Source organism: Cololabis saira, chromosome 21 (assembly GCF_033807715.1).
Source record: "Cololabis saira isolate AMF1-May2022 chromosome 21, fColSai1.1, whole genome shotgun sequence".
NCBI lineage: Eukaryota > Metazoa > Chordata > Actinopteri > Beloniformes > Belonidae > Cololabis > Cololabis saira.
In genome coordinates, this window is record NC_084607.1 from 11646283 (window position 1) to 11674086 (window position 27804).

General features: G+C 39.7%; 3 protein-coding genes across 4 annotated transcripts; 1 reads left to right on the forward strand and 2 right to left on the reverse strand.

Annotated features, from left to right (window-relative positions):
• Positions 1-2172: 2172 nt before the first annotated feature.
• Positions 2173-11952, forward strand: LOC133421742 (peptidyl-prolyl cis-trans isomerase FKBP10-like). 2 transcript variants are annotated; one of them, XM_061711494.1, is made up of 10 exons: positions 2173-2451; positions 7040-7185; positions 7278-7467; positions 7555-7700; positions 8559-8748; positions 8834-8979; positions 9082-9271; positions 9513-9655; positions 9749-9912; positions 11101-11952. In XM_061711494.1, exons 1-10 carry the CDS (start codon positions 2258-2260, stop codon positions 11287-11289), a joined length of 1698 nt encoding a protein of 565 aa, XP_061567478.1. In that variant the 5' UTR covers positions 2173-2257; the 3' UTR covers positions 11290-11952. The 2 variants fall into 2 exon arrangements, with proteins under 2 accessions (XP_061567478.1, XP_061567479.1); XM_061711495.1 differs by lacking the exon at positions 11101-11952 and adding an exon at positions 9355-9418 and having other exon boundaries at positions 9749-9906.
• Positions 11744-19937, reverse strand: LOC133421743 (cytosolic 5'-nucleotidase 3-like). The gene is made up of 9 exons (XM_061711496.1): positions 19794-19937; positions 19335-19433; positions 17138-17207; positions 16865-16911; positions 15066-15151; positions 14843-14932; positions 13835-13997; positions 13550-13750; positions 11744-12719 (listed from the first exon to the last, which is right to left on the reverse strand). The coding sequence occupies exons 1-9, from the start codon at positions 19794-19796 to the stop codon at positions 12609-12611; spliced, it is 870 nt and encodes a 289-aa protein (XP_061567480.1). The 5' UTR covers positions 19797-19937; the 3' UTR covers positions 11744-12608.
• Positions 19938-20971: 1034 nt separating this feature from the next.
• LOC133422012 (kelch-like protein 11) lies at positions 20972-27442 on the reverse strand. Its single transcript, XM_061711870.1, has 2 exons — positions 26834-27442; positions 20972-24144 (listed from the first exon to the last, which is right to left on the reverse strand). Exons 1-2 carry the CDS (start codon positions 27418-27420, stop codon positions 22560-22562), a joined length of 2172 nt encoding a protein of 723 aa, XP_061567854.1. The 5' UTR covers positions 27421-27442; the 3' UTR covers positions 20972-22559.
• Positions 27443-27804: the final 362 nt, after the last annotated feature.

The window sequence follows — 27804 nt, forward strand, 5'->3', positions numbered from 1 at the left end:
TGATGGCACTTAGAGGCAAATAAACATTTAGTAGAATTGGAGGCTGTAAGAGAATGCCACAAATATTTAATTTTATAGACCTGCTGATTCGCAAAAGAAGTCACAGAATTTGTGATTTTATAAATTCCCAAATTTGGAAGAAGAAAAAATGAAGAAAATAATTTCATATGTGTCTTTATAAACTACAAAATCTGTTAGAGAAACTAAGAAAATTGTGAATTTATTAATTCATGAGAAAACCTATTCAGATCACAACAAAAATAGTGTCAATCTTACGCCTAATTTAAGTTCCTATCAGTTATATATAAATATTATTATTTAGGTGGTTGCAAATTAAGACAGGTCATTTTATTTCTCCAAATATCCAAAACATAAAGTGTAAATACTTTCTATTTAGCATGTGATGTACAAGGTCCCTTTTCTCTCTCTCTTTTACGTTACAGAGCCAAATGTCCTCTATGTCTATGTGACCATAAATGTCGGTCTTGACGATTACTGTGTAAAACATACTTACTTCCGGTGTAAATTGTGATAATTCTAGCTAACTTGACATAAACGTCATACTTTGGACCTGGAGGAGGAAAGGGTCCAATTTTTTTAAATATATTTTTCCACTCCAAAAAGCAAACAGACCAAAGCGTAAAATTATTAAACCTTTTTTTTTTATTAGTTTTTTTTTTTGTGTTTGAAGAAACATAGTATTTTGTCACAGACAAAGAGTCAAATTGAATAAAGCACCAGGAGCTGGCACAAGTTTAAAAATCCATCTGATCTGCATAGTTACCAGATTATGGGCTGTTACATGTGAAGGTGGGATGGTGATAGGAAACAATCTCACAACTGAAGTCTTTCTGTCAGATTTTCCTTTTTTTTTCCAGATTTTCCTTTTAACCAGTGTGTAATTAATTGAAACACGCACACACACCCACAAACACGCCCACTCACACATTTATGTAATGTTATGAGAATTTCAAATCCACTTTAAATGTGTTTTTTAACATGTTTAAGTATAGGCCTGCTACTTTTAGAACCCGAGTGATAACATGAGGCTCCTGAGCCATCAGGCCTCTGACCCAGGCGTTTACACGTTTGCAGAATTCCATTAAAAAAGTTGGCCGCGCCTCCTCCGGTGGGGCTCAAGGTTGGAGAAATGTGGGAAGTTAGCCGGAACAAGGTTAAACAAGACCAGAAGTTGGTTCCATTTCCCCTCTACAAATTAAAACCATGTCTTTGAGTCACATAAACTATTTTTTCATGTAGCTACAGACTTGGCACAATGGTCTCAGGGATGGAATATTTGTCAAGGTTCAGTATATATCATGATATACTGTTTATGTGGGCCCTTGAAACTTGGTTGGCATTGGTTCAATAATTTATTTATTTATTTATTTATTTATTTATTTATTTATACATAAGGGACAACGCACATTGATTGACATGAGTTCATCATGTAAATGTGCCAGATTTAGCCATACAGGCTAATTTACATCTGCAGTCCCTGGCAGGTGATAATAATAATGTATGTAGATGTGTGATTTAAAAATGTGATTTAAAATGTGATTTAAAAAAAATGTGTGTGTATGTATGTATGTATGTATGTATGTATGTATGTATGTATGTATGTATGTATGTATGTATGTATGTATGTATGTATATGTATATATATATATATATATATATATATATATATATATATATGTATGTATATGCGTATGTATGCGTATATATATGTATATATATTAATAAGATAAATATATGTGACATATTTAAAAATATATATCATATGTATTTTATGTTAACAATGCACATATATATGCCTTAGGTTCTTACCAGCATGGTATTAACCATTAATATGTGTGCAGACAAAAAAAAAAAAAAAGATATGTGATTTTAATTAATAATTTGGCTTGAGGACCACATAAATGCTGAAGAAACCTAAAAATGTGTCTAGCAATTTTATATTTGCAATCAATGCTTTTATTCTTTTATTCTTTATTCTTCTCTACTTGGATAATTAAAAAAGAAACTCAACAACAAAAGTGTACTTATATTTTAAATACGTTTTGTGGTTATCTTTTGTTTGCGTAAGGAGGCTGATGCTCTTATTTTGGATTCCACAACAGGAAGTCAAATAAACTTTTCTGCATACTTCATGACCAGACCAAACTTGTCTTCTTCCCACTTCTAGATCCACATCACCTTGCCACCAGCTTCCTACTTTTTCAGTTCTGCAACTTTAGTTTTCCATTTTTTCCAAATGGATTTGATCAGATCCTTGAAGCTTTTACTTTTCTTCCAGCTGACGACTTGCAGCCTCGGGCAGTTTGCGGACGTGGTCGTGGATCGATACGAAATCCCCAAAGTTTGTCCCCGAGAAGTGAAAACTGAAGACTTTATCCGCTATCACTTCAACGGAACCTTCCAGGAAGACGGGAAGAAGTTTGACTCCAGGTGAAGCTGCGATGGTTGATTCACTTTTATTCTTGCAGCCTGACATCAGTTTCTCTGAGGCTGAGAGAAAACAGCTGCAGACGTGTCAGCAGAACTTTGTAGTTAGACATTGAGACAACAAACAATTTCCATCACCTCTGCACATCTTTTTCTTTACTGTGGTTTTGGAAAAAAATGTAGACTTTTGTGTTTTTAATAATCATGTTTAATATTTCCATGCAAAAGTTTCTATTTTGGGGCTCCAGTATTTATTTATGTTTAAACTTCCACTTCTGATCCACTCAGAAATTGGGATTTATTTATTTTTATATAAACTTGCAAATCTGTGAGAGAAAATGCAGAAAAGAAAAAAAATCTGGAAATTTGCTAAGAGAGAAGAAGAATAAATAGGAGCTAATCTTGCCCTAACATGCAAATGGTGATTAGTAAAGTATTTACAGTACTTCCCACATAACTTCCCCCCCAAAGTAGTCTTAGTCGGCTGCATTTATGACTTGACCCCAAAAAAATTCTAACAAAAGGTTTTTCAGTGGATTATTGTAGTACTAGGTGTACTTAATGACATCCTAAAAGTCTACCAAAATCTGACCACCAGAAAGGTGTATTTTTCAAGATGGCGACCAAGGTGGCCAAGAAATCCCAGGTGAATAGGGTAAAAATTTTAACAAACAGATATCATCATGAAACTTCCCCAGTTAATTACTTACGTGAAGACAAAAAAAAAATTGCATTGGAAGTTTTTTGAAATTGTATGTGTAACTATGCAAATTAGGCGTATCTCATTGAATATGCGCCAATTCGCATAAAATAACCATTGCTCCTTATTCTTTAACAGAGGCAAGCATTTTTGGTGCCAAACCCCATGTTTTTTGATAAAAGCATCTAATTAGAATATTTAAATTATAGTGACATGCACATTTAACATTTAATAAAACGGTTATGAAATCGGTTATGAACATATCTATATTAAATGTACGATTTCCAGTTTCACTTCTATTTCTAATCCTGTATTCAGGAGCTTTCTTTATACCTGTAGTCTAAAAAATCCATTGACTACTACAGTGTGGTACTGTGAAATTAGTCAAAACAGGGCCGCCACGTGAAGGCTCAGTACCCCTAACCCCTATAGTTGTTTTTTCTTTTTTTTTTGTTGTATTTTTGTTTTTTTTTCATTGTTTTTTTTGTATTTTTATCTTTTTTTTCTCACTGTTTTTATGTTTTTAAGTTCGCTGCAGTTGTTTCTTGTTTATCTTGTATGTTTTTTTAAATTTTTTTTTTAGTTTTTTCCTTTCACAGTTCGTCGTCACACTCCTCCTCCCATAAAGGTTGATTCTGTAGATTCTCACAGTTTTCAACTTGACATGGTCCACAAGCAGGCATGCATGGTAGTCCATATGCTCTGCAACTGCACCGTTGTGTTCGGCAGGCGGTTTTGCAATTACGGTGGACCATCTGCAGGAGGCTTTCTGGGGCAACAGTCTTATTGGTCATAACTGGCAGGAAGATATTGCCCTCCAGTTTCCACCCCCAATCCACTGGGTTCATGTCACTCTCCTTTTCCATCCACACCATGATCTGGAAATAAACTCTTTGACAATGGTATTTAGTCGAGGACTCTGTAGGAGGGAGACGTTCTGGAGTAACAAATGACTTAGCAGAAACAATTTTCTTGCTAAAAAGGTTGTAGCGCAAAGAAGCAAGTGAATCAGTACTCTTGCCGCCAAAAAACACTGCCATTGCCTTGCTCCCATGGTCCTCGATGACATTCCTTGCCTGATTTGGGAGCAGAAACACATTTGCACAGGACTGGATGGTTGATTCACGTTTCACAAGTTTCTGGAATACTGACTGTTTCCCGACACTAAAGATGCGGGAAGTTGTATCACATCCTGTGAAAGCATGAATAAAGAGCAACTGGGAACACAACTCACTACCCAGGACTTGTTTCATCTCTCTGATGTTGTACACTTTACTAGCTTTGGACTTATCTGAACGAAAATAGAGGTCTCTATTGTTTGTCTCAGCATAGTAGAGCAGAAGAATAAGCAAGTCTGTATGCTCTCCTATCAAGGTTGTGGTCTGATGTTCTGATGCTTTGACTGCAGTTTTGACTATGTCAACACCTGCATCACCTGATGCATTGATAACACTGCAACACAGCGACGATCAGTATTGCTGTAACAGTGAGGAGGTGAGAAAATACAGTACAGTGGATTCTTTTAATTTAATAATTTTGTTTAAAGAATCATGAAAAATCGTAATCGTGGGCTAAAAATCGTGAATCGAATCGAATCATGACCCGAGTGAATCGTTACATATATACTTGCGTCTGTATATTTTTGTATATTACTAATACAAGAATTCACAATCGTTATCTTTATTGGCCATTTTCTCAAAATGAGTTTTTACCTCTAACAGCGTAAACCCCCCGGACGCCGAAGCGGAGCGGAAGCACCGCGCGCAGAGGCAATAGCTAATGTCTCCTTGGTTAAACAGGGCGTGAGCCTCCGCAGGCACTCTGCTCCGCTCCGCCTGCAGAGTGATAAATTTGTGTAAATTTGTATCTGATAGGTGAATACGGTCAAACAATAATTTTTAACCTAGCTTTATCCAATGTTAAGATATATGTTCCTTTATGCGAATTGGCGCATATTCAATGAGATACGCCTAATTTGCATAGTTACACATACAATTTCAAAAAACTTCCAATGCAATTTTTTTTTGTCTTCACGTAAGTAATTAACTGGGGAAGTTTCATGATGATATCTGTTCGTTAAAAATTTTACCCTATTCACCTGGGATTTCTTGGCCACCTTGGTCGCCATCTTGAAAAATACACCTTTCTGGTGGTCAGATTTTGGTAGACTTTTAGGATGTCATTAAGTACACCTAGTACTACAATAACCCACTGAAAAACCTTTTGTTAGAATTTTTTTGGGGTATGATGGTTTTTTTTCATATATGCAGCCGACTATCTCTGTTTCAGTTGTTCAGTTATTCTGCTCCTCACCGGTGGAACAAACTTCCTGTAGACCTGAGGACTGCTGTAACTGTCAGCTCCTTTAAATCAGGCCTAAAAACATTACTGTTTACTGAAGCATACTCTTAAATTAAATACTTACCTGCTGTACTCTACCGCCCTTACTTTTTAGCAACTTGTGCTTTTTATTATTTTACCTCTTTTCTTATCTTTTTATTTCATTGTATTTGTTATTTACCGTATTTTCCGCACTATAATATTATAATTATAATTATAAGGCGCACCTTCAATGAATGACATATTTTAAAACTTTTTCCATATATAAGGCGCCACAGTAGAGGCTGGGGTTACGTTATGCATCCATTAGACCAGGTGTCAGCAACCCGCAGCTCTTTAGCGCCGCCCTAGTGGCTCCCTGGAGTTTTTTCAAAAATGTTTGACTTTTTTCTCGACATTTCGACTTTTTTCTCGAAATTGTACTTCAACATTAATCTCGACATTTTGACTTTTTTCTCAACATTTTGACCTTTTTCTCGACATTTCGACTCGTCAACATTAATCTCGACATTTCAACTTTTTTCTCAACATTTCGACTTTTTTCTCGAAACTTTGACTATTTCCTCGACATTTTGACTTTTTCCTCAACATTTTGACTTTTTTCTCGACATTTTGATTTTTCTCAACATTTCGACTTTTTTCTCAACATTTCGACTTTTTTCTTGACATTTGGCCTTTCGCCATTTGCCTTCATTCTAAGGTTTATACAAGACTTTTCATTTTTTGCGGCTCCAGACATATTTGTTTTTTGTGTTTTTTGTCCAATATGGCTCTTTCAACATTTTGGGTTGCCGACCGCTGCATTAGACCAAGGGTCGGCAACCCGCGGCTCCGGAGCCGCATGCGGCTCTTTCATCCTTATACTGCGGCTCCGAGTCGCTTGGGAAAATAAATTACAAAAAAAAAACTAAGTATTTAATTGAAGTGTATTTTATTTGTGTTAGTTCTTTAATATTTTAGTTCTAAATTGGAAGATTATTGTGATCTTGACATATTAGAATAAATATTTTTTATTGTTTTTCGTCACTCAAAATACGTATATATGTCTATGGATGCGAGACCTGTTGCGGCTCAATATTGATCCATATATAAGGCGCACCGGATTATAAGGCGCATGGTCAGCTTTTGCATCCTGCTTATGCATCCTGCATACTGCAAATGTGGTTTTCACTGCTTTTCTCTTGTTAATATGAACAAACACTTGATCTCCTAGGAATTGTTTTAGCATTTCTCACCTATGATTTGTTATTGCTTTAAAATGTACATGGACTCTTACCTGTTACCCTGTTTGAGAATACACCACAGGTGTTGTTAAGTGCAAACATGAGAATAATTAAATTGAAGGCTTTTAGGTGCGCCTTATAGTGCGGAAAATACAGTACTGTTTAATTGTGTCTTGCTGCTTTTAATGTTGATGTAAAGCACTTTGAATTACCTTGTGTTGAATTGTGCTCTATACAAATAAACTTGCCTTGCCTTTCAGTCGTGCATACTGCAAGAATGGACTGATTTAGCATGTTTACTTACCTCTACACCTCCCTGCCTCTGCAGCTATGACAGAGGTAAAGCCTTCATCAGCCAGGTGGGACTGGGCAGACTCATCACAGGGATGGACCGGGGCCTGCAGGGCATGTGTGTCAACGAGCGCCGGAGGATCACCATCCCTCCACACTTGGCTTATGGAAGCATTGGAACAGGTGGAGACCCGACACCGCCGTCCCAGCCCTGCTCCGCTGCTTTACATCACCCGTGTGAGTCTCTTTACCAACCTGTCCCGTTGCTCTCACAGGTGGTGTGATTCCTCCCGACGCCACGCTGGTTTATGACGTCCTCCTGCTGGATTTGTGGAACGCGGACGACAAAGTACAGATCCGTACACTCAGCAAACCCGCAGGCTGCGGCCGCACCGCTGCAGCATCAGATTTTGTCCGTTACCACTACAACGGCACCCTGCTGTCCGGTGACCTCTTTGACTCCAGGTAAAGCTGCTCCACTGCTGTCTCTTGTGAAAGCATCATTTATGTCTTTCTGTGTTTCACGGGGTGTTTGATCTGTGTTTGTTTCAGTTCTTTGAGGAATGGGACCTATGACACGTACCTGGGGCAGGGGGACCTCATCAAAGGCCTGGATGAGGGTCTTCTGGGGATGTGTGTTGGGGAGCGGCGGGTTATTATCGTCCCACCCTTCCTGGCATATGGAGAGACCGGCCAAGGTGCAGAATTATATTCAATATGGATGCAGCAAATGTGGTTTTCACTGCTTTTCTCTTGTTAATTTGAACAAACACTTGATCTCCTAGGAATTGTTTTAGCATTTCTCACCTATGATTTGTTATTGCTTTAAAATGTACATGGACTCTTACCTGTTACCCTGTTTGAGAATACCTACCCGCAGGTGTTGTTAAGAGCAAACACGAGAATAATTATAATAAGTGTTGTAGGTTTTGTTAGTTTTCGGAAGAATCTACTGATTTTCTGATTCAAATCAATATTTAAATTGCTTGAACTGATTATTTAAATCCTGATCTTTCAGTAAACACCTCAACAGTGCTTGAGGTGTTTATTTTGCAAAGCTACATCTCATTATTAATCAGGCAAAGAGGACATGTATCCCTTAAAGCAGTTATGTAATGCAAATTTTCCAGCTTTCTTATGTTAATTTTTGGCACCAAGAGTATATTTGTACCCAGCGTTTACACTGACAAAGACGGACTGTTAAAAGGAGAGATGCTCGGGAAAAGGAGGGGTTTCTGCTGCAGATGGGTCTTTTGATTGGCCAAACTCCTGTTGCAGCGTCTACATAAGACGCCATCAGCGATCTCACAAAATTATGGTTTTAGACTTCCTGCAGCAAATCCTTTTTTTGTGCATTCTGTAAACATGTATGGCTTTAGAGTATGCACACTTCATCGTGTGAGCCTCTGAGCAGGTGTAAGACCATCATTCATCATTATAATGTGTTGCTCTTAAACAAATTAGAGGCTGTGGCCCCTTTGGCGGTTCACATAATTACAATCTGTGCTTTTTGGAAGTGTTAGTTTTGCTTCTTTTCTTTTTCTTTCTTTCCTCAGGAACCAAGATCCCCCCTCAGGCCACGCTGGTGTTTGAAGTGCTGATGATTGACATGTTTAACCCCAAGGATGACCTGATTGTGGTGGTTAAGGTGGTGCCTAAAGACTGCAGTCGCAGGACGGCGGTGGGAGATTACATCCGCTACCACTACAATGGCACCTTCCAAGATGGCACAGCCTTCGACTCCAGGTAAACCTGTTGGTATCTTACTTTTATAAAGTAAATAAAGCCAAGTTTTGATTTGAGCTCTCAAAGTTATACTTGTTTTGAACAGCTACCAGCGAAACAGCACTTATAACACTTACGTGGGCATGGGATACGTGATGCGAGGGATGGACAAAGCTCTGCAGGGGTTGTGCACGGGGGAGAAGAGGAGAATAATGATTCCTCCTCACCTGGCATATGGCGAAGAAGGAGTTGGTGAGGTTTCCGCCTGCGATCGGGAAGATTTACAGCACATGTAAACTGTGTCCGGGGACACACCCTAACACTTCTCTGTTAATTGTTTTCCCCCGGCTACAGAAAACCTAATTCCTAGCTCTGCCGTGCTGGTCTTTGACGTTCACGTCATTGATTTCCACAACCCCAGTGATCCGGTGAACATCAAGGTTACCCACAAGCCTCAGGAATGCAGCATGACCAGTGAAGCTGACGATTTCCTTCAGTATCGCTACAACTGCTCCCTGATGGATGGCACCCTCCTGTACTCCTCGTGAGCGCCCCCTGCTGTTCACTGTGCTACACTGCATCCTCCGCCTCCATGCATGTAATCACCGCTGGCTTCTTGTCTGACAGATTTCTTTGGGCCTGGAACTACACAAAACATTTTATCAACAGTACATATACCTGCATGAAACAAGCAAGTTTTATTGAACTCAATCTTTTTTTCCTTTTTTTTCTTTTTTTAAATGCTCTCTTTAAAAGGGGATAATTGGTTGTATGTTGCATTGCAGGGACCAGTACAACTCGCCTTCAGTCACAACTCTGGGAGACAGGACGGTGATCGTGGGTCTGGAGGAAGGTTTGAGGGGCATGTGTGTGGGCGAGAGGAGAGAAGTGGTTGTTCCTCCCCACTTGGCACACGGGGAAGAAGGAGGTCAGTTGTTTGAAATGTTCAAAAGTGCACCATTTGTTTTTTAACCTGTTTTTTAAAGAATATTTCACCTCCTCTAACTGGGTGTATCTTCAGCTGGAGAAGTCCCCAAGAGTGCAGTGCTCTTCTTTGAGCTGGAGTTGGTGGAGCTGCAAAAGGGTGTGCCTGAAGGCTACATGTTTGTGTGGCTCGGAGAAATCCCAGATCCTCTCTTCAATGCTATGGACATGAACGGGGATAAACAGGTCCCTCTGGAGGAGGTAAGTCTGCAAGATAGGGATGATCTAAAACAGGGTTCGGCAACCCAAAATGTTGAAAGAGCCATATTGGACCAAAAACACAAAAAACGAATATGTCTGGAGCCGTAAAAAATGAAAGGTCTTGTATCAGCCTTAGAATGAAGACAAATGGTGAAAGGAGAAATGTCGAAAAAAAGTCAACATGTGGAGAAAAAAGTAAAAATTTAGAGAAAAAAGTCAAAATGTTGAGATTAATGTTGAAGTATAATCTCGAGAAAAAAGTTCAAATGTTGAGAAAAAAGTGGAAATGTCGAGAAAAAAGTCGAAATGTTGAGAAAAAAGTCGAAATGTCGAGATTAAAAAGGAAAGGAAAAAGGAAGAAAAAAACGTGGAAAAAAGGAAAGAAAGAAAAAAAACAAGAAAGGTGAAAAATTATTGAAAAAGCTCCAGGAGCCACTAGGGCGACGCTAAAGAGCCGCATGCGGCTCTAGAGCCGCGGGTTGCTGACCCCTGATCTAAAATAAAGAGCCCACTTCAGTTGTGACTTCTTGCATATAAGAACATAAGAATGAAGAAATCATCTTTACCTTAAAATTGCTATTTTATAATTTGAATTATTTCTTTTTTTACATTGGTCTTTTACTGCAATTTTACTTTAAGGGAAAAGCTGCTTTTTTTTGTCAGACTTCCAAAGAGGTCGTATTTGTTCAGTTTTGTTAATTGTACTGACATGAACTTTGACACCTAACATGCACACAGAGGACTGTAGAGTCTGGATTTGGTACATTTTCTGAGCATCACATAGTTTGACCTTGTGAAATTGTTTAGAAATCCACTCCTAGGATGACAGAATAATAACTTAAATGTTTTCCACTTGTGTTAATACACAACTAAATCACATAGACAAGCAAACTGACTGCTTCGATAGAGGCGATCACTCCGTTTGATAATGAATTAATCAAGTGTTTTAGATTAGAAGCCCCTGGCTGCTACTCACTCACTTAATTTCTATGGAAGTAATGGGGCTGTACTTAGTATTTCCACACTTTCTCTCTTTTTTTGTTGTATTTACTGTTTTAAGAGCTGATATGGAGCAGATAATTAATCGTCGTAGAACTTAAAAGATGTACTACTTCTTCTCAAGACTAAATATAATCTCTGTGCAAGGACCAAAATGCTTAAGGGTTGTTTTTTTTTTTCCTTCTTCAGTTTTCAACGTTCATCAGACTCCAAGTGAAAGAGGGCAGAGGTCGACTTCGGCCGGGCGTCGAAACCGAAAGCAGCATCAAGGAAATCTTTAATAATCAGGACCAGAACAAAGACGGAAAGATTGTGGAAGATGAACTGAACGTTACGGTCGACGAGGAATCCCACCGAGTGAGGCGAGACGAGTTATGAAGGGTTTGCATTTCCCCTCGTGGTGAAGAACGGCCACGCTGACGCTGCGGTTGCGTTGTCATCATGGCAACTGTCAGGCATGTATTGTGAAAACAGTTCAGAAGTTTAAATGCTGTTGAGCCTTTTTATTTAAGGATGTCAGTTTGCTGCTGAAATCAGTGCCATGTCATACTTTACAGACCCAGAGTGGGGAGAAAGCATGTTTTATTCATCACGTGAAAGTTTTATGTTCTGTGTAAATGTTTCTTGAAGCTTGGAAATTATTCTCAGTACAAGGGCCCTGAAATATTTATTCTGTCATTTTTTTTTCCTGAAACAGATTTTTTATTACATTTGCTACTGAAACCAAAATATAAGTCAGGTAGATTTTGTAAAAACAAACTATATGGTGTTGGTGTGACGTCCACAGGAATGTGCTTCAGTTGCATAAAGTGACCTTACTAAGCATTTTGGATAATTTCTAACTTGCAGAATATTTCATTCATAAATAATTCAAATAACGTTTTTTTGTTTTGTTTTTTTATTCAAAACTCCCACCCTCAATACACGCGATTTAAAAACCACTGGTCTTAACAGTATGTCAGTTTTAACAGACTTTCCATAACAGAAAAACATGTATCACTGTGGTGTGAGACGCAATAAACTTTTGTAATAAAATGAAGATGGATCAGATTCCTTTTCACTGTATGTGTAAATGGTACCTTTTCAATTAGTCTTGCAGATAGATGAAACCACATTCGGAACATGATGAAAAGGTTTGTTTTAACCAAAAAAAAACAAAATAGCCACGAAAGCAAAAATCAATTGGTACAAATCTCAGCAATTCAATTTTTTTTTTTAAAGTCCCAAAAAATACAGTGTGATTAAATGAATGGGGTTTTTTCAGGTTAAAATTCACTGGAGAGGAGCTTTACTGTGTGCAAGTGGTTGGAAATCCCAAATACCAAGTGAAGTGCTCCTTTTTAAACCGTTTTATCTTCCCATCATTAAATCCTGTATGAAAACCAGAAGCATGCAACAAAACTAACTTAAAGAATAAAAAAGAAAAGAAGAACACAAAACCTTTACAAATGGTGTAAGACGGTACACATTTGACTGTCACACAGGACTGTGGTCCCATGATATCAGAGCCCGTAGACAGAGGCGATACGGGTGGTGTGAGATGAGCTCGGGTACCGGCTGGCAGAGTCTGACACAGACACGTTCAGGTGTGTTTTGGGAAAACAAAAGTAACAAGTAACAAGTAACATTCCTAGCTGAGCTCTCTGAGCAGGTCCCTCCTCAGCTCGCCGTCTTAAGGACAGCAGACAATTTACAGTTCATTTATTCCCAGTGAGATGATGGAGTACGGCGTTGGGGACTTCCAAGGTTTCATCCTTTATCAACACTATGTCATACGAGTCCAAGTACATCTGCTTCCTCTCCTCCACCTGAGTAGAAAAGAGAAAATAAAGGATTAGATCAGGGGTGTCAAACTAATTTTGCTTGGCGGGCCAGATTTGACCAATTTTTTTCTCGCGGGCTGCACACTCAAAATAACAAAAACGGTGCGAACATTTTTTTTTCTAATTCTTTTTTTTTACTATTGTTATCTAATCCAATATCAGTTTAGTTAATTTTAAAGGAAATATGCACTTTGTTTACACTCTAATTATGTAAAATATATTTCTTCAGGATCTTTTTTTTGAAATTTCTCGTTTTTTTTCAAATTATGTAGGATACTTTTAATATCATTTTACAAAGATAAACAGAAACAAGTATGTTTTTTTTTATATTTCGCTTTTTTATATGAAATTTAACACCAATGTGCCGAAAAAGTCACCACTTCTCTTTTAACTGTTTTACTTTGTCACTATCCTCGTATTCAAAACAAAATTCTCTGAATAAATATCTTCTATCATCTTTTTTAGCAGTGAAATTTTTCCTGCAAAAATATATAATAGTAGTCAATTAATAAAAATAAACGACCGTCTACAAAGAAATAAAATCGGCAAATGCATTCTAGAAAACTAAAAAAATGTTGAAAACTGCTCTCTTTGTGGAATAACGATGGATTTGTAGAAGAAATATATTATCGGATATGCTGCGATTCATGGCAATTATTTATGCCTTCCTTTTTAGTAAATTAACATTTCGTTTTTTTGCGTTGGAAACTTCCCGCGGGCCACATGAAAATCTCTCTCGGGCCGCACATTTGACACCCCTGGATTAGATGCTATTATGCAACCATCATGGTGAGCTTAGGTTTTCCTTTTTTTACCTTGTCATTGAGGAACCCAATTTTGAGTATGTTCTCCATATCCTGGACGCCGTCAGCCATGGTCAGATCCCCCAGAGAGTCTCCCAGCAGCAGCACGTTGGGCCGTGTCCGTAGCTCCTGGAAATGGCCCGTGTTGAGCAGCGCGCCTTCCCTTTTATTGTAGATGTGAATCAACTCTCCCTTGAAAGCTTTCAAAGCTCCCTGTCCAACGAAATCAAGTCTGGTTATTATTTAAACTCCCGGGGGTGTTTTGTGACACTTTCCTCTGGGCTGCGTCAAACTCACGGACTCATCAAAATCCATGTAGTTGGAGAAGACGTTGACGTTGGGGTGGAAGACGCCTGCCTGCCGTATCACCTCTTCCAGGATGTCTCCTATTCCAGCAGAGAAGATGAGCAGAGGGATGCTGTGCTCATGCAGGTGGTCGAAGAAGAGCTGGTAGCCGTCCCTGTGAAAGTAGGCCTTTGTTGAAAAAAATCGATTTCCCAATTCTAAATCGATTCTCATATTAATTCCTAAAAATCGATTCATATGTCCAAAGATCGATTTTTTTTTTTTTTTTTTTTTTTTTTACATCTTTTATTTATTTATTTATTTTTTTTTCCATCAATACATTACAACTTTTGGTTATTTTTTTGTTTATCCCCAAAAAAGGAATGTTTTGTTGGACACGAGAATAACTGGTGCCATGTTTTTGCCTTTAAATATGTTTAAAGGTATGAAAACATTAAAGTGTTAGGTTATAATTGCATAAATTGTCTATATTTCATTACTTTATACACTGTCTTGGGGTTACATTTGCAAAGAATGCTAAAAACCAAATGCTCAAAAATTAAAAACCAAAATAGACCGAAAATGGAACAAATAAAAACGGAATGTGGGAAAAAATAAAACCGATTTCATCCGTCTCTGTTTGCTCCCTGGATCTGTTTGATAATTCTGACCCACATGATGTTTCTGAAAGCAGTTCTATCAGCATTCTGGGAGCTGATTGGTCCTTACAGCATCATTAGCTGCAATACTTGCTGTTGAATCTCAATATAATACTAGTAGTAATATTTTGCATAACTACAGTCATATTATTCATGCAACCGCTCAAAAAACTGTTTTAATAACACTAACCCAAATCAATATCGGAATCGAATCGAATCTTGATAATCGATTCTGAATCTTAAGAATCGGAATCGAATCGATTCTTGACATTTGAATCGATCCCCAGCCCTATGTGAAAGCAGTCGCTAGTGATTCAGAGACCCACATCTCAGTACTCAAACTATCACAAAGATTTGCTACCTCAGCATGGCTTCAGACTCGCGCACTGCTGTGGCCAGCAGGTCTTTCCTGATCTTCTGCTCTACTAGGAGCTTGTGAGCTTTGGTCCACCTGCGAGATACATGAGCAGTACAGGTTTTTCTGCAGATATAATCCTCAAAACACGTGATCCAAATCAATACTGAAAGCTCTCAGAATGTTGCATTAAAACACGCAAAAGACACCATTTGTGTTATTAACTCACCACTCCACCATTAGAGGCAGCTTCTCCTCCACGGATCGTGCAGAATCGATCTCTATGGGGTAGTAAGTCTTAAGAAGATGGTCCAGCTGAGAAAGAGATCAGTTTGATAATTCACTTTACAGGAAACCATATGTGCTATGTAGCAGAAAGTCACACAGGAAACAACATAAAGACCTCTGATAATGAAAATAAGTGAAAATACTCAACACTGTCTTCGTAGGAATATTCAAAATTAACTTAAACAAAAGGGCAACATCAAATTTTCAAATGTTTACAATGCTGACAAGACATTAGTGCTGCTGCTCATGTTTACCGTCTGTGTGCATTTCTACTGTCAGCCACTAGATGGCAGACACGGTTCGTGGAACAAGGATGAATAAACGTATTCAGTTTTTACGACTGTTAAACTGGTTATAGTTGTATAACAACTTTCAAATGTATTGTAAATCAGCCTTGATGTAATTCATTGTGGATTTTGAGGTGTGTTTAGGATCATTATCCATTTGTAGAAGCCATCCTCTCCTGAACGTCAGCTTTTTTTTTTTTTTTTATGGCGTCAAGTTAGCGGCCAGAACTGTTTAACTGTTTTTGACATGTTACAGGAAAGTCTCATCTTTAATTTGATGCCTTTTTTTTAAGCTTCCCTTTGGTTCATTATTCCCATTAATACAAATTTTGACCCCGGCGTGCCCAAACATCAGATCCCCACTGTATCAACACGTGTTTGCTGTTCATATAACCTTAAGGAAATGATTCATCGAGAGCTTACCATTACTTATTTTATTTTTGAAAGAGAAAAAAAAAACAAAAAAAAAACGTGTCACGTAGCAGGTCGGGTATTATTTTGTGTTATAAAAATTTTTGGTTCCAGTTGCGCGCAGTTGAGTTGGCTGAGAATGTTGAGCAATCGCAGGTAATTTCTAAACCAAACTGCGCATCACTGGTCAAGATTATAAATTGCCAGTCTTCCAGGATGCAGACGTCTCGACAACTTCAAGCCAGAGTCAGACCATGCAATACATGCAATACTACTAGATGAATCACAGCAAGCCCATGAGTTACATCAGAGACTCTTCAGGCCTCAGCTTGCATATGAAATGTTAAAAGTTCACAACAGTACAATTAGAAGTAAAGACTAAACAAGTATGACCTCTTCTCTGAAAAAAAAACAAAGTAGCAAAACAGGTTTGCAAAGATGAGCGATGTTCTTCAGAACAAACTGGAGATGCTTGACCATAATGCACAGCCTCATGTTTGAGACAAAAAAAACACTGTTTGATAACAAAAGCCCCTCACACCAACTGTCAAATAAATATTGGTTCAAATTGAGTCATAAAAGATGATAATGATCACAGGAACACCAGAAAACCTACAACAGAGAAGAGAATCAAGGTGCTGCCATGGGCCTGTCAAAGTCCTGACTTCTTCATGAATGAAATCCTGTGGCCGGACATTAAAGAATGAGTCTAATGTAATGACACAACATTTTGAAGAATAGCGGGCCAAATCTTCCTCACAGGATTGTAAGAAAGACCTGCAAAGTCAAACTGAATGCAATTCCTAAAAACTACTCCTGCTAAAGGTGGCGTCACAAGCTTTTCAATCATGAGTTGTGCTTCATTGCTCCACACATTGCTCCTGCACTCTGATTAGACTTTTTGTTAAATAAATAACCACAATGAGTAATGTATTGTGTTATATTGACCTAGTTTTAAGACCTAGTAAGGAGCAGACGACGTCACAGGACAAATGTAGTTCAATCTGTGCAAAACCTGATTATAATCAGACGTCTTTCCTACCTTTTGTTTGCAGTCATCAGAGATGATTTTGCTGTTATCAAGTATATCTGAATCAAAAGAACACAGAGAAAGAAAATATGAACAAGGCTCATGATCAGAGGCATCTGAACATCATTTTAAAAACATATGGACACAATTAAGTGACGGAGGAATGCACAAGTTCCACTTGTACTGGGTTACTGGTGTCTTTTTTCTTATGTTGCAGAAGAAAAAAGCTGTCTGGTGAATTTTGAAATCTGCAGTACATCACTGACTTGATTTATGTGTACTTACTGTGACAGGTCGGGCACCTTTTCCCATTGTACGAAAATCTTGTGAGAGTCATATCAAAGTCTGAGATCACCTGAATAAAACACAAGTGTTAAGTTAGCTCTTTAACATGGTTTGATAAGGGGCTGATGGTGTTAGTTAGTTAGTTACACAGCAACAAACACTTAACATTTACACGCAAAACATCTTAGTGGCAAAAAAGGAGGAATAACAAGGGCATGTACATAAAAGACAAGTCTACCGAGACGTGCCCTCATTCAGTGCCTTAATGGCGTTGGGAATGAATTAGTTTTTAAATATGTTACGGTTAGCCTTTTGTGTTAAGGTTGCCGTACCACATTGCCATGTTAAAGGTTAAGATTCCCTCTATGAGGTTCTTATAGACAGTCTCCATAATCTGCTTGCTCACACTAAAAGAGTTGAGCTTGCGTAGTAAATGTAGCCGTTGATTACAAGATTTATAAGATGTGGTCCGTTTTGTTACTAAAGTTAAGATTGCTGTCAATAAAAGATAGCTAAATATTTAAAGTTTCCTACTACCTCTACAGTGTGATCCTTGATTGTAAGGGGCTGCACAGGATCTTTTTCCAACATGACCAGGGGCCTCATTTATAAAGCTTGCTTGCGCACAAAACAGGGCTTGAAAGATGCGCAAGCCACCTTATACGCAAAGGTTGGGATTTAAAAAGAAAAATGTGTGTATCTCTACGCCAACCCTGACCCTCACGCACGAACATTTTGAAAATATGGGGAACTAGCGACACAGGCGGTCAGGTGGTGAAATGAAGCCAGATTCATGTCATACTTTTAATGTCATCACATATCAGATTTATAGATCCATGTACACCCAAGCTGGTGTTCTGCCGAGGTGTCCTACCTTGGCAGAAAATACTACCGTACGATCCCCGTTTCTTTTATCTCAGTTCCTTTTTTTTCAAAGGCTTTTTCATGCAAATAGACGATTTAACAGCAGGAAGTCAGAAAGTGCTTCACATAGATCTATGTGTACGACGCTTTGGCGGAAGAAAAAAAAAGGTCAAATCACGCTTCCACATAGATAAATGTTGATGTCTATGTGGAAGCATGATCTGACGGGGTATTTTCATCTGTCAAATCATCCTACCGGCACAGCGTGTCCGCGGTGCAGGACACGCCGTGCCGGTGTCGTGCCAAAAAGAGATTGCCTGCCAGAATCTGATTTTTCCCCTGAAAATGGGTCTTTTTACCTGCCAAAAATTGATTGAAGGCCAAATACAGTTAATGAAAGGTTGTTTCTACCTAAATATGATTTGATCTCTTTCTTGAGCTTCATAATCTGAAAATCTGACGTTTCAGCACTATCGCTCAACGGGCTGCTGTGCGCGCTCCCGTGGCCAGAAATCAGATTCTGGCAGGCAACTCACTCGCTTTATTTTTGTTAGTGATGCCATTACTGTGACCACCAAATAATGTGGTTTTCCTGGCTTCCACCTCATCCACAACATCTCGATCTTAGTCTCTGTGAAATTTAGTGGCACCGGCACGGTTGCCTGGCTCGACACGTCTCATTCATCCTGACGCGCAGCAGAAACAGGCTGCAGGAAGCCGCTGCGAATGCTCAGCAGGCTCATTTATATGCAAATACAGTCATCATGTAGTTTGCATTGCCCATTTATGGTAGAAAGTGGGCGTGTAGAGGGCGGGATATGAGGCAAATTCACCTGCGCAACCTTCCAGCTGGAATGTGATTTATAAGGCGAACATTGCGTGCACGTGTGCGTGCACACGGTTTTATAAATCCGGATTTTTTTTTGCGCCCGCCATTTTCAGCCTTTAGGTTTATGTGCAGTATGAATCCTACACACTCTTTTATAAATGAGGCCTCAGTTCCTTTGTTTTCGTCACATTAATCTCCAAGAAGCTCAAATCACACCAGTTATGGAGAGAAGACACATGTCCTCGATATGTGCTCTCACCAACTGTATCCCGCTTCTTAAAGAGCAACCAGGGCCATATCGTCTGCGTACTTAAACATTTCTCTTGATCCAATTGGAACTAATGTGTGTACAATGAGAAAAGTAAGGGTGATAGAATTGTCCCCTGCGGAGCACCTGTGTTAAGCAGAGTGATGTTAGAAAGAGTGTGTGTGTGTGTGTGTGTGTGTGTGTGTGTGTGTGTGTGTGTGTGTGTGTGTGTGTGTGTGTTCTATCAGGGTGCAAACCTGCAGGGTGTTGGATCCAGCCTTCACGATGGCCTGCAGGATCTCTTGCACCCTCTGGGGGTCTTTCATGCACACGGCGGGGTTGGACAGCTCTGGAATCTGCAGACAGACATGTTTTCACAGGTTTCTGTTTGAATAAACATCAATGACGCGACAGATAAGAAACAAAAACATCATCAGCTCAAGTTTAGCGAGGAAATAAACAGGCAGCTGTGCGGATACATTATGTACTAATTTTGTCCATTGCACTGTCAAACTAAAAACCCATGTAGACAGTTAGAATAATACAAATGTAATCATATTTTTGCTCAGACAAAAATAAACAGACTAATTAGCGAGCTCAGGTACAGCAGTAAGTTAGCCTTAGCTAGAATACGTTTTAACCGTAGTTGATCGCTGTTTCAGCCTCTACAAACTAGGGTTTAAAAGAAAAAATCAACTTCTGTTGAATAGTTTTACCATTTTGTCTGTATTTTTGGTCGCTGCTGTTTTTCGTGCAGGCACGCTGCGGTCACACTGGCGTCATGGATGCGTTCACGAACCGGCGAAAGTGTCGGAAATTTCAAAAGTAGCGTAAACATCAGGCGTTAATGGTGATCAAGTGACTCGTGCAAATGGGAATCTTATAATTATATCCCATTATAATCATCATATACCATTATAATTATTATTCTAGTAATGTTATGCTTGGATAAAGTGGAATTGAATAGCTTTTTTCTGAAACATTTCTTTTCCCCCTAACATAAGCGGCACGCACAAAGGTAGCAGTCACAGGTCAGTGTGCAGTCTGTGCAGTCTTCCCCCTGAAGCAAAGACACCAGTTTAAAGTTCCTACCGCTCAGAAATACAGGGCTACATCCAGGCTACATCCTGGACGGGCCACTAGTCCATCACAAGGCCACATGTAGAATAAATGTTAAACTAATGTTTTTTAGACTGAGGGGCGAAGCGGGAGTACCTGGAGAAAACCCCTGCGAGCTCCACACAGAAAGACTACTGCCAGGATTTGAACCAGGAAGCTTCTTACTGAGGAAACAGTACAGGACTGTCTCAGAAAATTAGAATATTGTGATTTTCTGTAATGCAATTACAAAAACAAAAATGTCATACATTCTGGATTCATTACAAATCAACCGAAATATTGCAAGCCTTTTATTATTTTAATATTGCTGATCATGGTTTACAGCTTAAAAAAACTAAAATTAGAATATTATGGGAATCTTAATCTTAAACTGTAAACCATAATCAGCAATATTAAAATAATAAAAGGCTTGCAATATTTCAGTTTATTTGTAATTAATCCAGAATGTATGACATTTTAGTTTTTTTTAATTGCATTACAGAAAATAAAGAACTTTATCACAATATTCTAATTTTCTGAGACAGTCCTGTATTAATCACTAAGCCACTGTACCGTCCTCTTTACAATATATGCACTCACTGTTATGCCAGGTTTAACTAATAAAGCCCAAAGAATGAGTTAACATTTTGTAAATATCTTAATTTCCCTTGTGGATAAATAAAGTTTAAACCACTGACCTACTGCTGAAAATCGTAAACGCCCTATCTGGTATTTGTAAGCTACATAATTACATGTATACATATTGTAAAGTCCAATAAATCAATAATAGACCTCGTGCACATGTGTTACAAAACAACTTTAATTGCAGGTGATGACAGCAGCATTTCTTACATCCAATATAAAGACACAATGTCAGGTTATCACATGCAAAGCAAAATACAAAGCTTATTTCAATTAACTTTTGCAGTGCTATTTATGATGGCCATAAAGTGGAAATCAATATCAATTTTTACATTACATAACTTTGTTGCTTGTAAGTGCTGCACATAGCTGGAAGTTTTGAATGTCAGTCACAACACATTCATTTAACAATCCCCTTTTGTTCCTCTTTAAGACCGGTTCCATTTCATCTCATCTCCAAGTCTCTTTGGTGAGCAACATGAGACAAAACAACAATATACAAGATGTCAAAAATTCAACCGGAAGTCATCTAAGGTAAAACGAGGTTAAGATATTTAATGTGTGAAACAATTCTTTCAATATCGATAATATCTGTTCAAAGATCAAATCTTACTTGCTGGAAGCTAGTTGCTAGTGGAAGCTAGTCCAAAATACAATCACCTTGTCTGATATGACACAAAAGAAATATGCAAAGTCAAAGTGCAGTGGCAGCTTAAACATCGATGCCTCTTTCAGACTTTACAATTTGTCGTCATAGAAAGTGCAATTCCAGGGAAGCATTAGCTATCCTTTAAAATCCCTCCAAGCTCGTTTCTTAAACCCCCCCGTGCTCACACAAACATCGTCCTACATTTCTTCTGGAATGAACGGGGACTACATAGATAAATAGACTGCAAAAGTGCCAAAGAAAGGAATGATTGAGCCATTGCTGGTGATTTGGTCAGTAAATGCAACAGCGGGATAGAATGTTACATGACAGGAATGGGAGGGGAAAAAAAAAAAAAAAAAAAAATTAATTAGAGCTTGTCACATATTTCGGGATATTATAGTTAAGCACTTGAGAAACATTGAGAAGCAGTGTCGAGCTGTTGAGAGGAACGGGCAGGTTTTTCAACAGAATTTTGCAATACCAGCTTCTCAGTATCAATTCACATTAGATGCCGAAGCTGTAAAATATTAAGCAGAGCTTTTCTGATTTAAGTAAGTTAAGACTTTGGACCGATGTTACACTTCCATGAGATTGTCACAGTGTTACAATGGAATGACAAGACTTCATTAAGTACATTGGAATGCCGCTGTTAATGATATCACATAATCTTCTCCATATAGGCGTACAACAAAGGAATGTAAAATATCAATATAAATGTATACATATACAGCTTTATACTATTTATATACAAATAGTCAATCAGCATCTATGCCAACATACATTATTTAGTTTTTGGCTGCTATATAACACTCTTATTCACATGTTTACATCTGTCATACCCCTCCCCGCAGGTCACCCTCCGGTCAGCACACACTTGTCTACACATTTCATGGCTTTTCATAAAATCAGTCAGTCATTTGCACAACACAGCGTGACGGCTAATGCCACACAGTTTAGAAGGATGAAATCTAAAATGAGAGCAAGACAAGACCCACTGCTGCATGTTACGATAACGGCGTCAGTGATGGCTGCGGTGCAGACGGCGGTTTTGATGGAAGTCTTCGGACAGAGCCGGGGCGGACGCTGAAACGGATCAGCACTCTATCTGCGACTGGAGCTGCCGGCGCAGGGTGAGCGTGCGCCTGTGAAGCTGCTGCATCTGCTGCATGCGATCTCTCTGGCGGGCCAGGTTTTGGGGCATGGGGTACCGCTGGCAGCCGTACAGGAAGCGGTACGGGATGCGGACGTGGCAGGCGGTGGCGCGGCAGCGCGGCTGGGGCATGGGCGGCAGCAGCATCCAGCGCTTCCTCTCGGCGCAGTAGCGGTACGCCTCCTTGCGGTACTGCTTGTCCACGTCGTCGCTGTTCTTCCAGCCTCCGATGATGAAGACGTCCTCGTCAAAGTGGCAGATGGCGGCGCCTTCGATGCTGGTCACCTCCGGCGGGAGGCTCTCCAGGATCTCGTCGGGGATGCGGACGCTAATCGTCTGCCGGGCGACCTCGTCCCTCACCGTGTAGCTCTTGGGACAGCAGGACGCCGTGTGGTAGAAGTTAGTGGACGCCACGGCCATCTGGAAGGTGCAGTAGTTGTCGATGCGCGGCAGGGAGTCGACATCCTGCCACTGGCGGCTCTCCGTGTCGTAGCGAGTGGTCACCGTCTTCAGTCCGTCGTCGTTGTCTGTATCCACAGGCGTGCGGGCCGTGATGTACACGTACCGATCCTCCACGCTCACCGCTTTCACATCCCGCAGGATCTTGGGCGCCGATTCCAGGTTGTGCCACTTGTCCTGCTCGGGCTCATACACACTGACGTCTTTGAAGCCGGGACTGAAGTTGCCGTGGCCGCCGATGCTGTACAGGATGTCCTTGATGCAGGTCAGGCCGAAGGAGTGCTTGCGTGTGGTCAGGTTGCTCACCTGCTCCCAGGTGTTGCGGTTTGGGTTGTAGCGCTCCACCGTCTTAGCGAAGCCAGGCTCCATCGACCCGGCTACGTAGACGTGGGACTCTGTGGCGGCGATGGCGTGGCCGTCCAGGTGGTTGTGAATGTGTGGCAGGTTGACCCAGCGGTCCTCGTATATGAAGTAGCCCACACACTCGCTGAGGTAGTCCCCCCCCTCGGACACCCCGCCCACTACCATGATCACATCCATATTCTGGCCGAAGCGAGGCTGAAAGGAGACTGTGTGGGAGGACCAGAACTCCATATCTGCCGATTTGAGGTTTTCGAAGCGGATGGCGTGGCCCTCTACGGCCTCTGACACCAGCTGGAGACAGGCCTCATTAGCCGCCACCAGTCGCTCATTTTTCACCACCCTGGTCAGGTAGGTGGGTTTGATCTGAGGCAGTCTGAGGAGGCGGAACAGCTCCTCGAAGTAGCGGCTCCGGTCCTCCGGGTTCTTCTGCACCCACTTCACCACGGCCTCGAACAGCACCTCCTCCGAATCCACCGTGATCTCCGCATCCGAGAGCCAGTCGCGGACCAGGTGGAAGGGGAGCGTGTAGAACTCCTCGTCCTGGATGACCTTGTGGAAGTTGCGGCGGATCATGTCTGCAGCCCTCAGAGCCAGCTGATCCAACGTGTACATGTGGGCCAGACTGTGCACCGCCACGCAGTTGGTCAGGCTCAGCTTCTTCTTAAGGAACTCACCGCAGAAATCTTTGAGCTGCAGCAGCAGGAATCTGACATAAAACCAGTGGAGGAAAAGACAACATTAAGATCAAAACTTCCTTTTCATCATTTCTTTTTACATTTCCTAGACGCAGGTTGTTGCTCCGATGAACTCTCATCACTCATAGAGTCTCAGAGTAATCAACTACTGTACAATAATAATAATAATAATACCCACAATCATATGCTGTAACAATGCACCTTTCAATAACCATGTCTACTTCATACTGCTGAAACCTTTCACTTTTTTTATTTACTATTTGTCTATTTACTGTACAGTGAGCGAAAATAACCGAGTCAAATTCCCTGTCTTGGCCAATAAACCTGATTGTGATTAAAGCTACTCTGACTTGGGTCTGTGATGTCACAGACCCCTGCAAAATCTGAGTGGCTCTTTGAATTATAAATCTTTAAAATTAAACAAGATTGACCTCTTAACATTTTTGATTTGCTAATTAGTCCTTAATCATATGCATAAAAAAGTTATTATTTTCATTTTTTGTGCATTTTATTATTTTACCTCTTTTCTTATCATTTTATTTCATTTTTTTGTTATTTACCATTTAATTGTGTCTTGCTGCTTTTAATGTTGGTGTAAAGCACTTTGAATTACCTTGTGTTGAATTGTGCTGTACAAATAAACTTGCCTTGCCTTCATAGTGACCCTTTAACTGTATGATACACCTTCAACTGGATAGGCCAGGCCACACTTTGTTTCTTTGCAGGCAGCGCACAAAAACAGCACTGAAATATTGGATAAAGTGTACCCGGTTGCAGAATTCCTTAAAAAAAGATTCAAGTTTGAAGTTGATCAATGTGCTTTCTGTAATGTAGCAGATGAAACTTTAGAACATGTTTTTCCTATTTAGAATAGAGGACATACCAGTATTTGATATCTCTCGTATTTTCTTCTATATAGATAACTTGAAGTCGAATGTATCTGACATAATAAATAGTTATTCTCAAGGGTAAATATAATATTCATTGTATTAAGTGGAGGAATAGCAAACCCTCATTTGATTGGTTTTTAAATGATTTTAAATTATTCTTCTTATCCCTAAGAAAAATATACTCCAACAAAATGGCTAAAAATATTTGTGACGACATATCTTGTTTTCTGCTTTTTTGATGCATCAGTCTCAGTCCTTGCTCCTCTTTTAGGCACTTTTGTTTGCCTGATTTTAAATACTGTGATACTTTTATAGTTTGCACTTTATAATAAAAACCTCTGTTTGTCTTTTATTTCAATATATAGTTAATAGTTTTTTTCTATTTAGCTCTATATTTGACAGCATCTCATATTATGTCTACTAAGTATACTATCATCCTTACGGGAAGATGTTTAAATCATACTTGGATAAACGGGTCATTTTGACCCATGTGTGTAAACTTGATATAGTAATACAAAAATGAAGTATATTCAAAAAATAAGGCTGGAAACATATAAATAATGATGCATGGTACTCAAAAACAAGATATCTAAAGAATATGTGGATTATTGTATACTAAAATACATTGATCTAAAAAGATACAGGAAAGGAAATTTCAGCCTGCATGAGATAACATGGGATATGAATGCGGGTCATTTTTGACCCATGCTGTGCATTAAAAGGGGTGTACTTATTTTGTGCATCAGAGGGTTAATAAATGACAACATAAATTGGTCTTGGTTTGGTTAAGGATTGGTTTCCTTAGCATCTTTTCACTTTCTGTTTTCAGAGCTATCATTATCATTATTATTATTATTATTATTATTATTAGGGCTGTGCGATTAATCGATTTTAAATCTAAATCATTATTAATCAAGACGATGTTAAAAAAAAGGAAAATCGGAAAATCGATTTTCCTTTTTTGCAGCTGGCTGCATTACAGACAAAGCTCGTCTAGTCATCTTTGTTTGGTCAAGAAAATTGTAAATGTTGTCACTTTACTAAACTCAAAGAGGATTTACAGTATCTTTCAATTGCACTTCATTCCCAATAGGGAAATTTGTTTGCTATTTTTCTTTAAAAATAAAGATAAAATATTTTAAACAACTTATTCCATTGTCTTTTGTAGTTTTACCAAAAAAATCGAAATCGAAATCGAAAATCGGGTTTTCAGAGAAATAAATCGGGATTTTATTTTTGTCCAAAATCGCCCAGCCCTAGTTATTATCATTATCATCATCATTATTGTTATTATTATTATTACTATTATTTTGTGTAGACTTATGATACTTCATTTGTTCTTTTTGTATATTCTATTCAGTTAAAAAGGTGGGCAAGATAAGCTTTATGCTTCAAGCCCAGACCTTTTCAGTCAAATAATCACAATGTTGACCAGGGAAAAACCTGTGTTATCTTGTTTTTTGATTTTTGTTTGTGATTGACCGAAATAAATACTAACTAACTAACTAACTAACTAACTAACTAACTAACTAACTAACTAACTAACTAACTAACTTAATTGTGTTCAATAAAGAAGAAAAACATAAGATGTGCAATATCTGCCAGTCTACCTCACAACACTACCTGCTTTTTTGCACTGTTTCTTTCAATCTACTGTATACTGCTCATATTTCTGTAATTATACATATTTTATATAGATATTTTTTATATATTTTTTATTTTTTATCTTATCTTTAAAAAAAACAGCACTGAAATGCAAATCTGCTGCAACATTATAGGACTAAAGGCCATGAATCAGGCTTAAACATACCTGTCGGCCAGCTCCAGCACTTCGTGCACATTGCATGTGCTGACGCGAATCTCCCCGGTGTACATGAACTGGATGACGCTCTCCACCGTGTCCGGGTCCGGCCCCATCTCGGAGCTCCACTCCTTCATGTCCACCCGGCCGGACAGGGACTCGGAGAACTGTCCGCTGAGCAGCGGGGTGAAGTAGTCGGTGGCCGCGGCCAGCACCGACCTGTGCGCGGAGAACTGGCAGGTCTGCGCTCCCCCCGCCGCCGCGCCGCTGCTGAAGGCCAGCGTCACGTCGCAGAACAAGCCCTGCTTGCGCTGCTCGTTCTGCCGCCGCGACAGCTCCGCGCAGTGCGACGACGAGCTGAAGTCCTCGGCCTCCTCCGCGTCCCCGTCCCCGGCCAGGGCGCCGGCCGTGCCGGCCCCCACGGCCACGCCGCCGCCCTGGCCGCCGCTGCCGCTGCCGCCCTGGCCGCTGCGGGCCGGGTCCTCCGGGTTGGGCGCCGCCGCTGCCATCCTGCTGCCGGTGGCTGTGGAGGGGAGCGGTGCAGGGAGATGGAGGAAACTAGACAGGGAAATGAAGCGACACACGCAGCCACACATACAGTCCAGGGTGGGAGGGACTGGGAGGGACGGCCAAGTGCGTTTCGTGTTCGTTGCGTCATATCCGAGATTAGAAAACCTGCGTTAAAGGAGCTTGAGGCAGGATTTATGAAAAAAAATCATATACGTTTTAAGTTTTCTAGTAATTTTCATTTATTTCATTTATTTCATTTATTTTTATTTGTTATAGAGGGACAATGTACATTAATGAACATTTAAAAAAATGTAAATGCAGCCAATTGCAGTGACGTCCCTAGGCTAAAACATTCGGGGCTAAAGCCCCGGATGTTTTTTAATTAGCCCCGAATATGAATTTAAAGGAGCTTGAGGCCGGATTGTGGCAAGATTTATGAAAAAAATCCGTATATATTTTAAGTTTTCTAG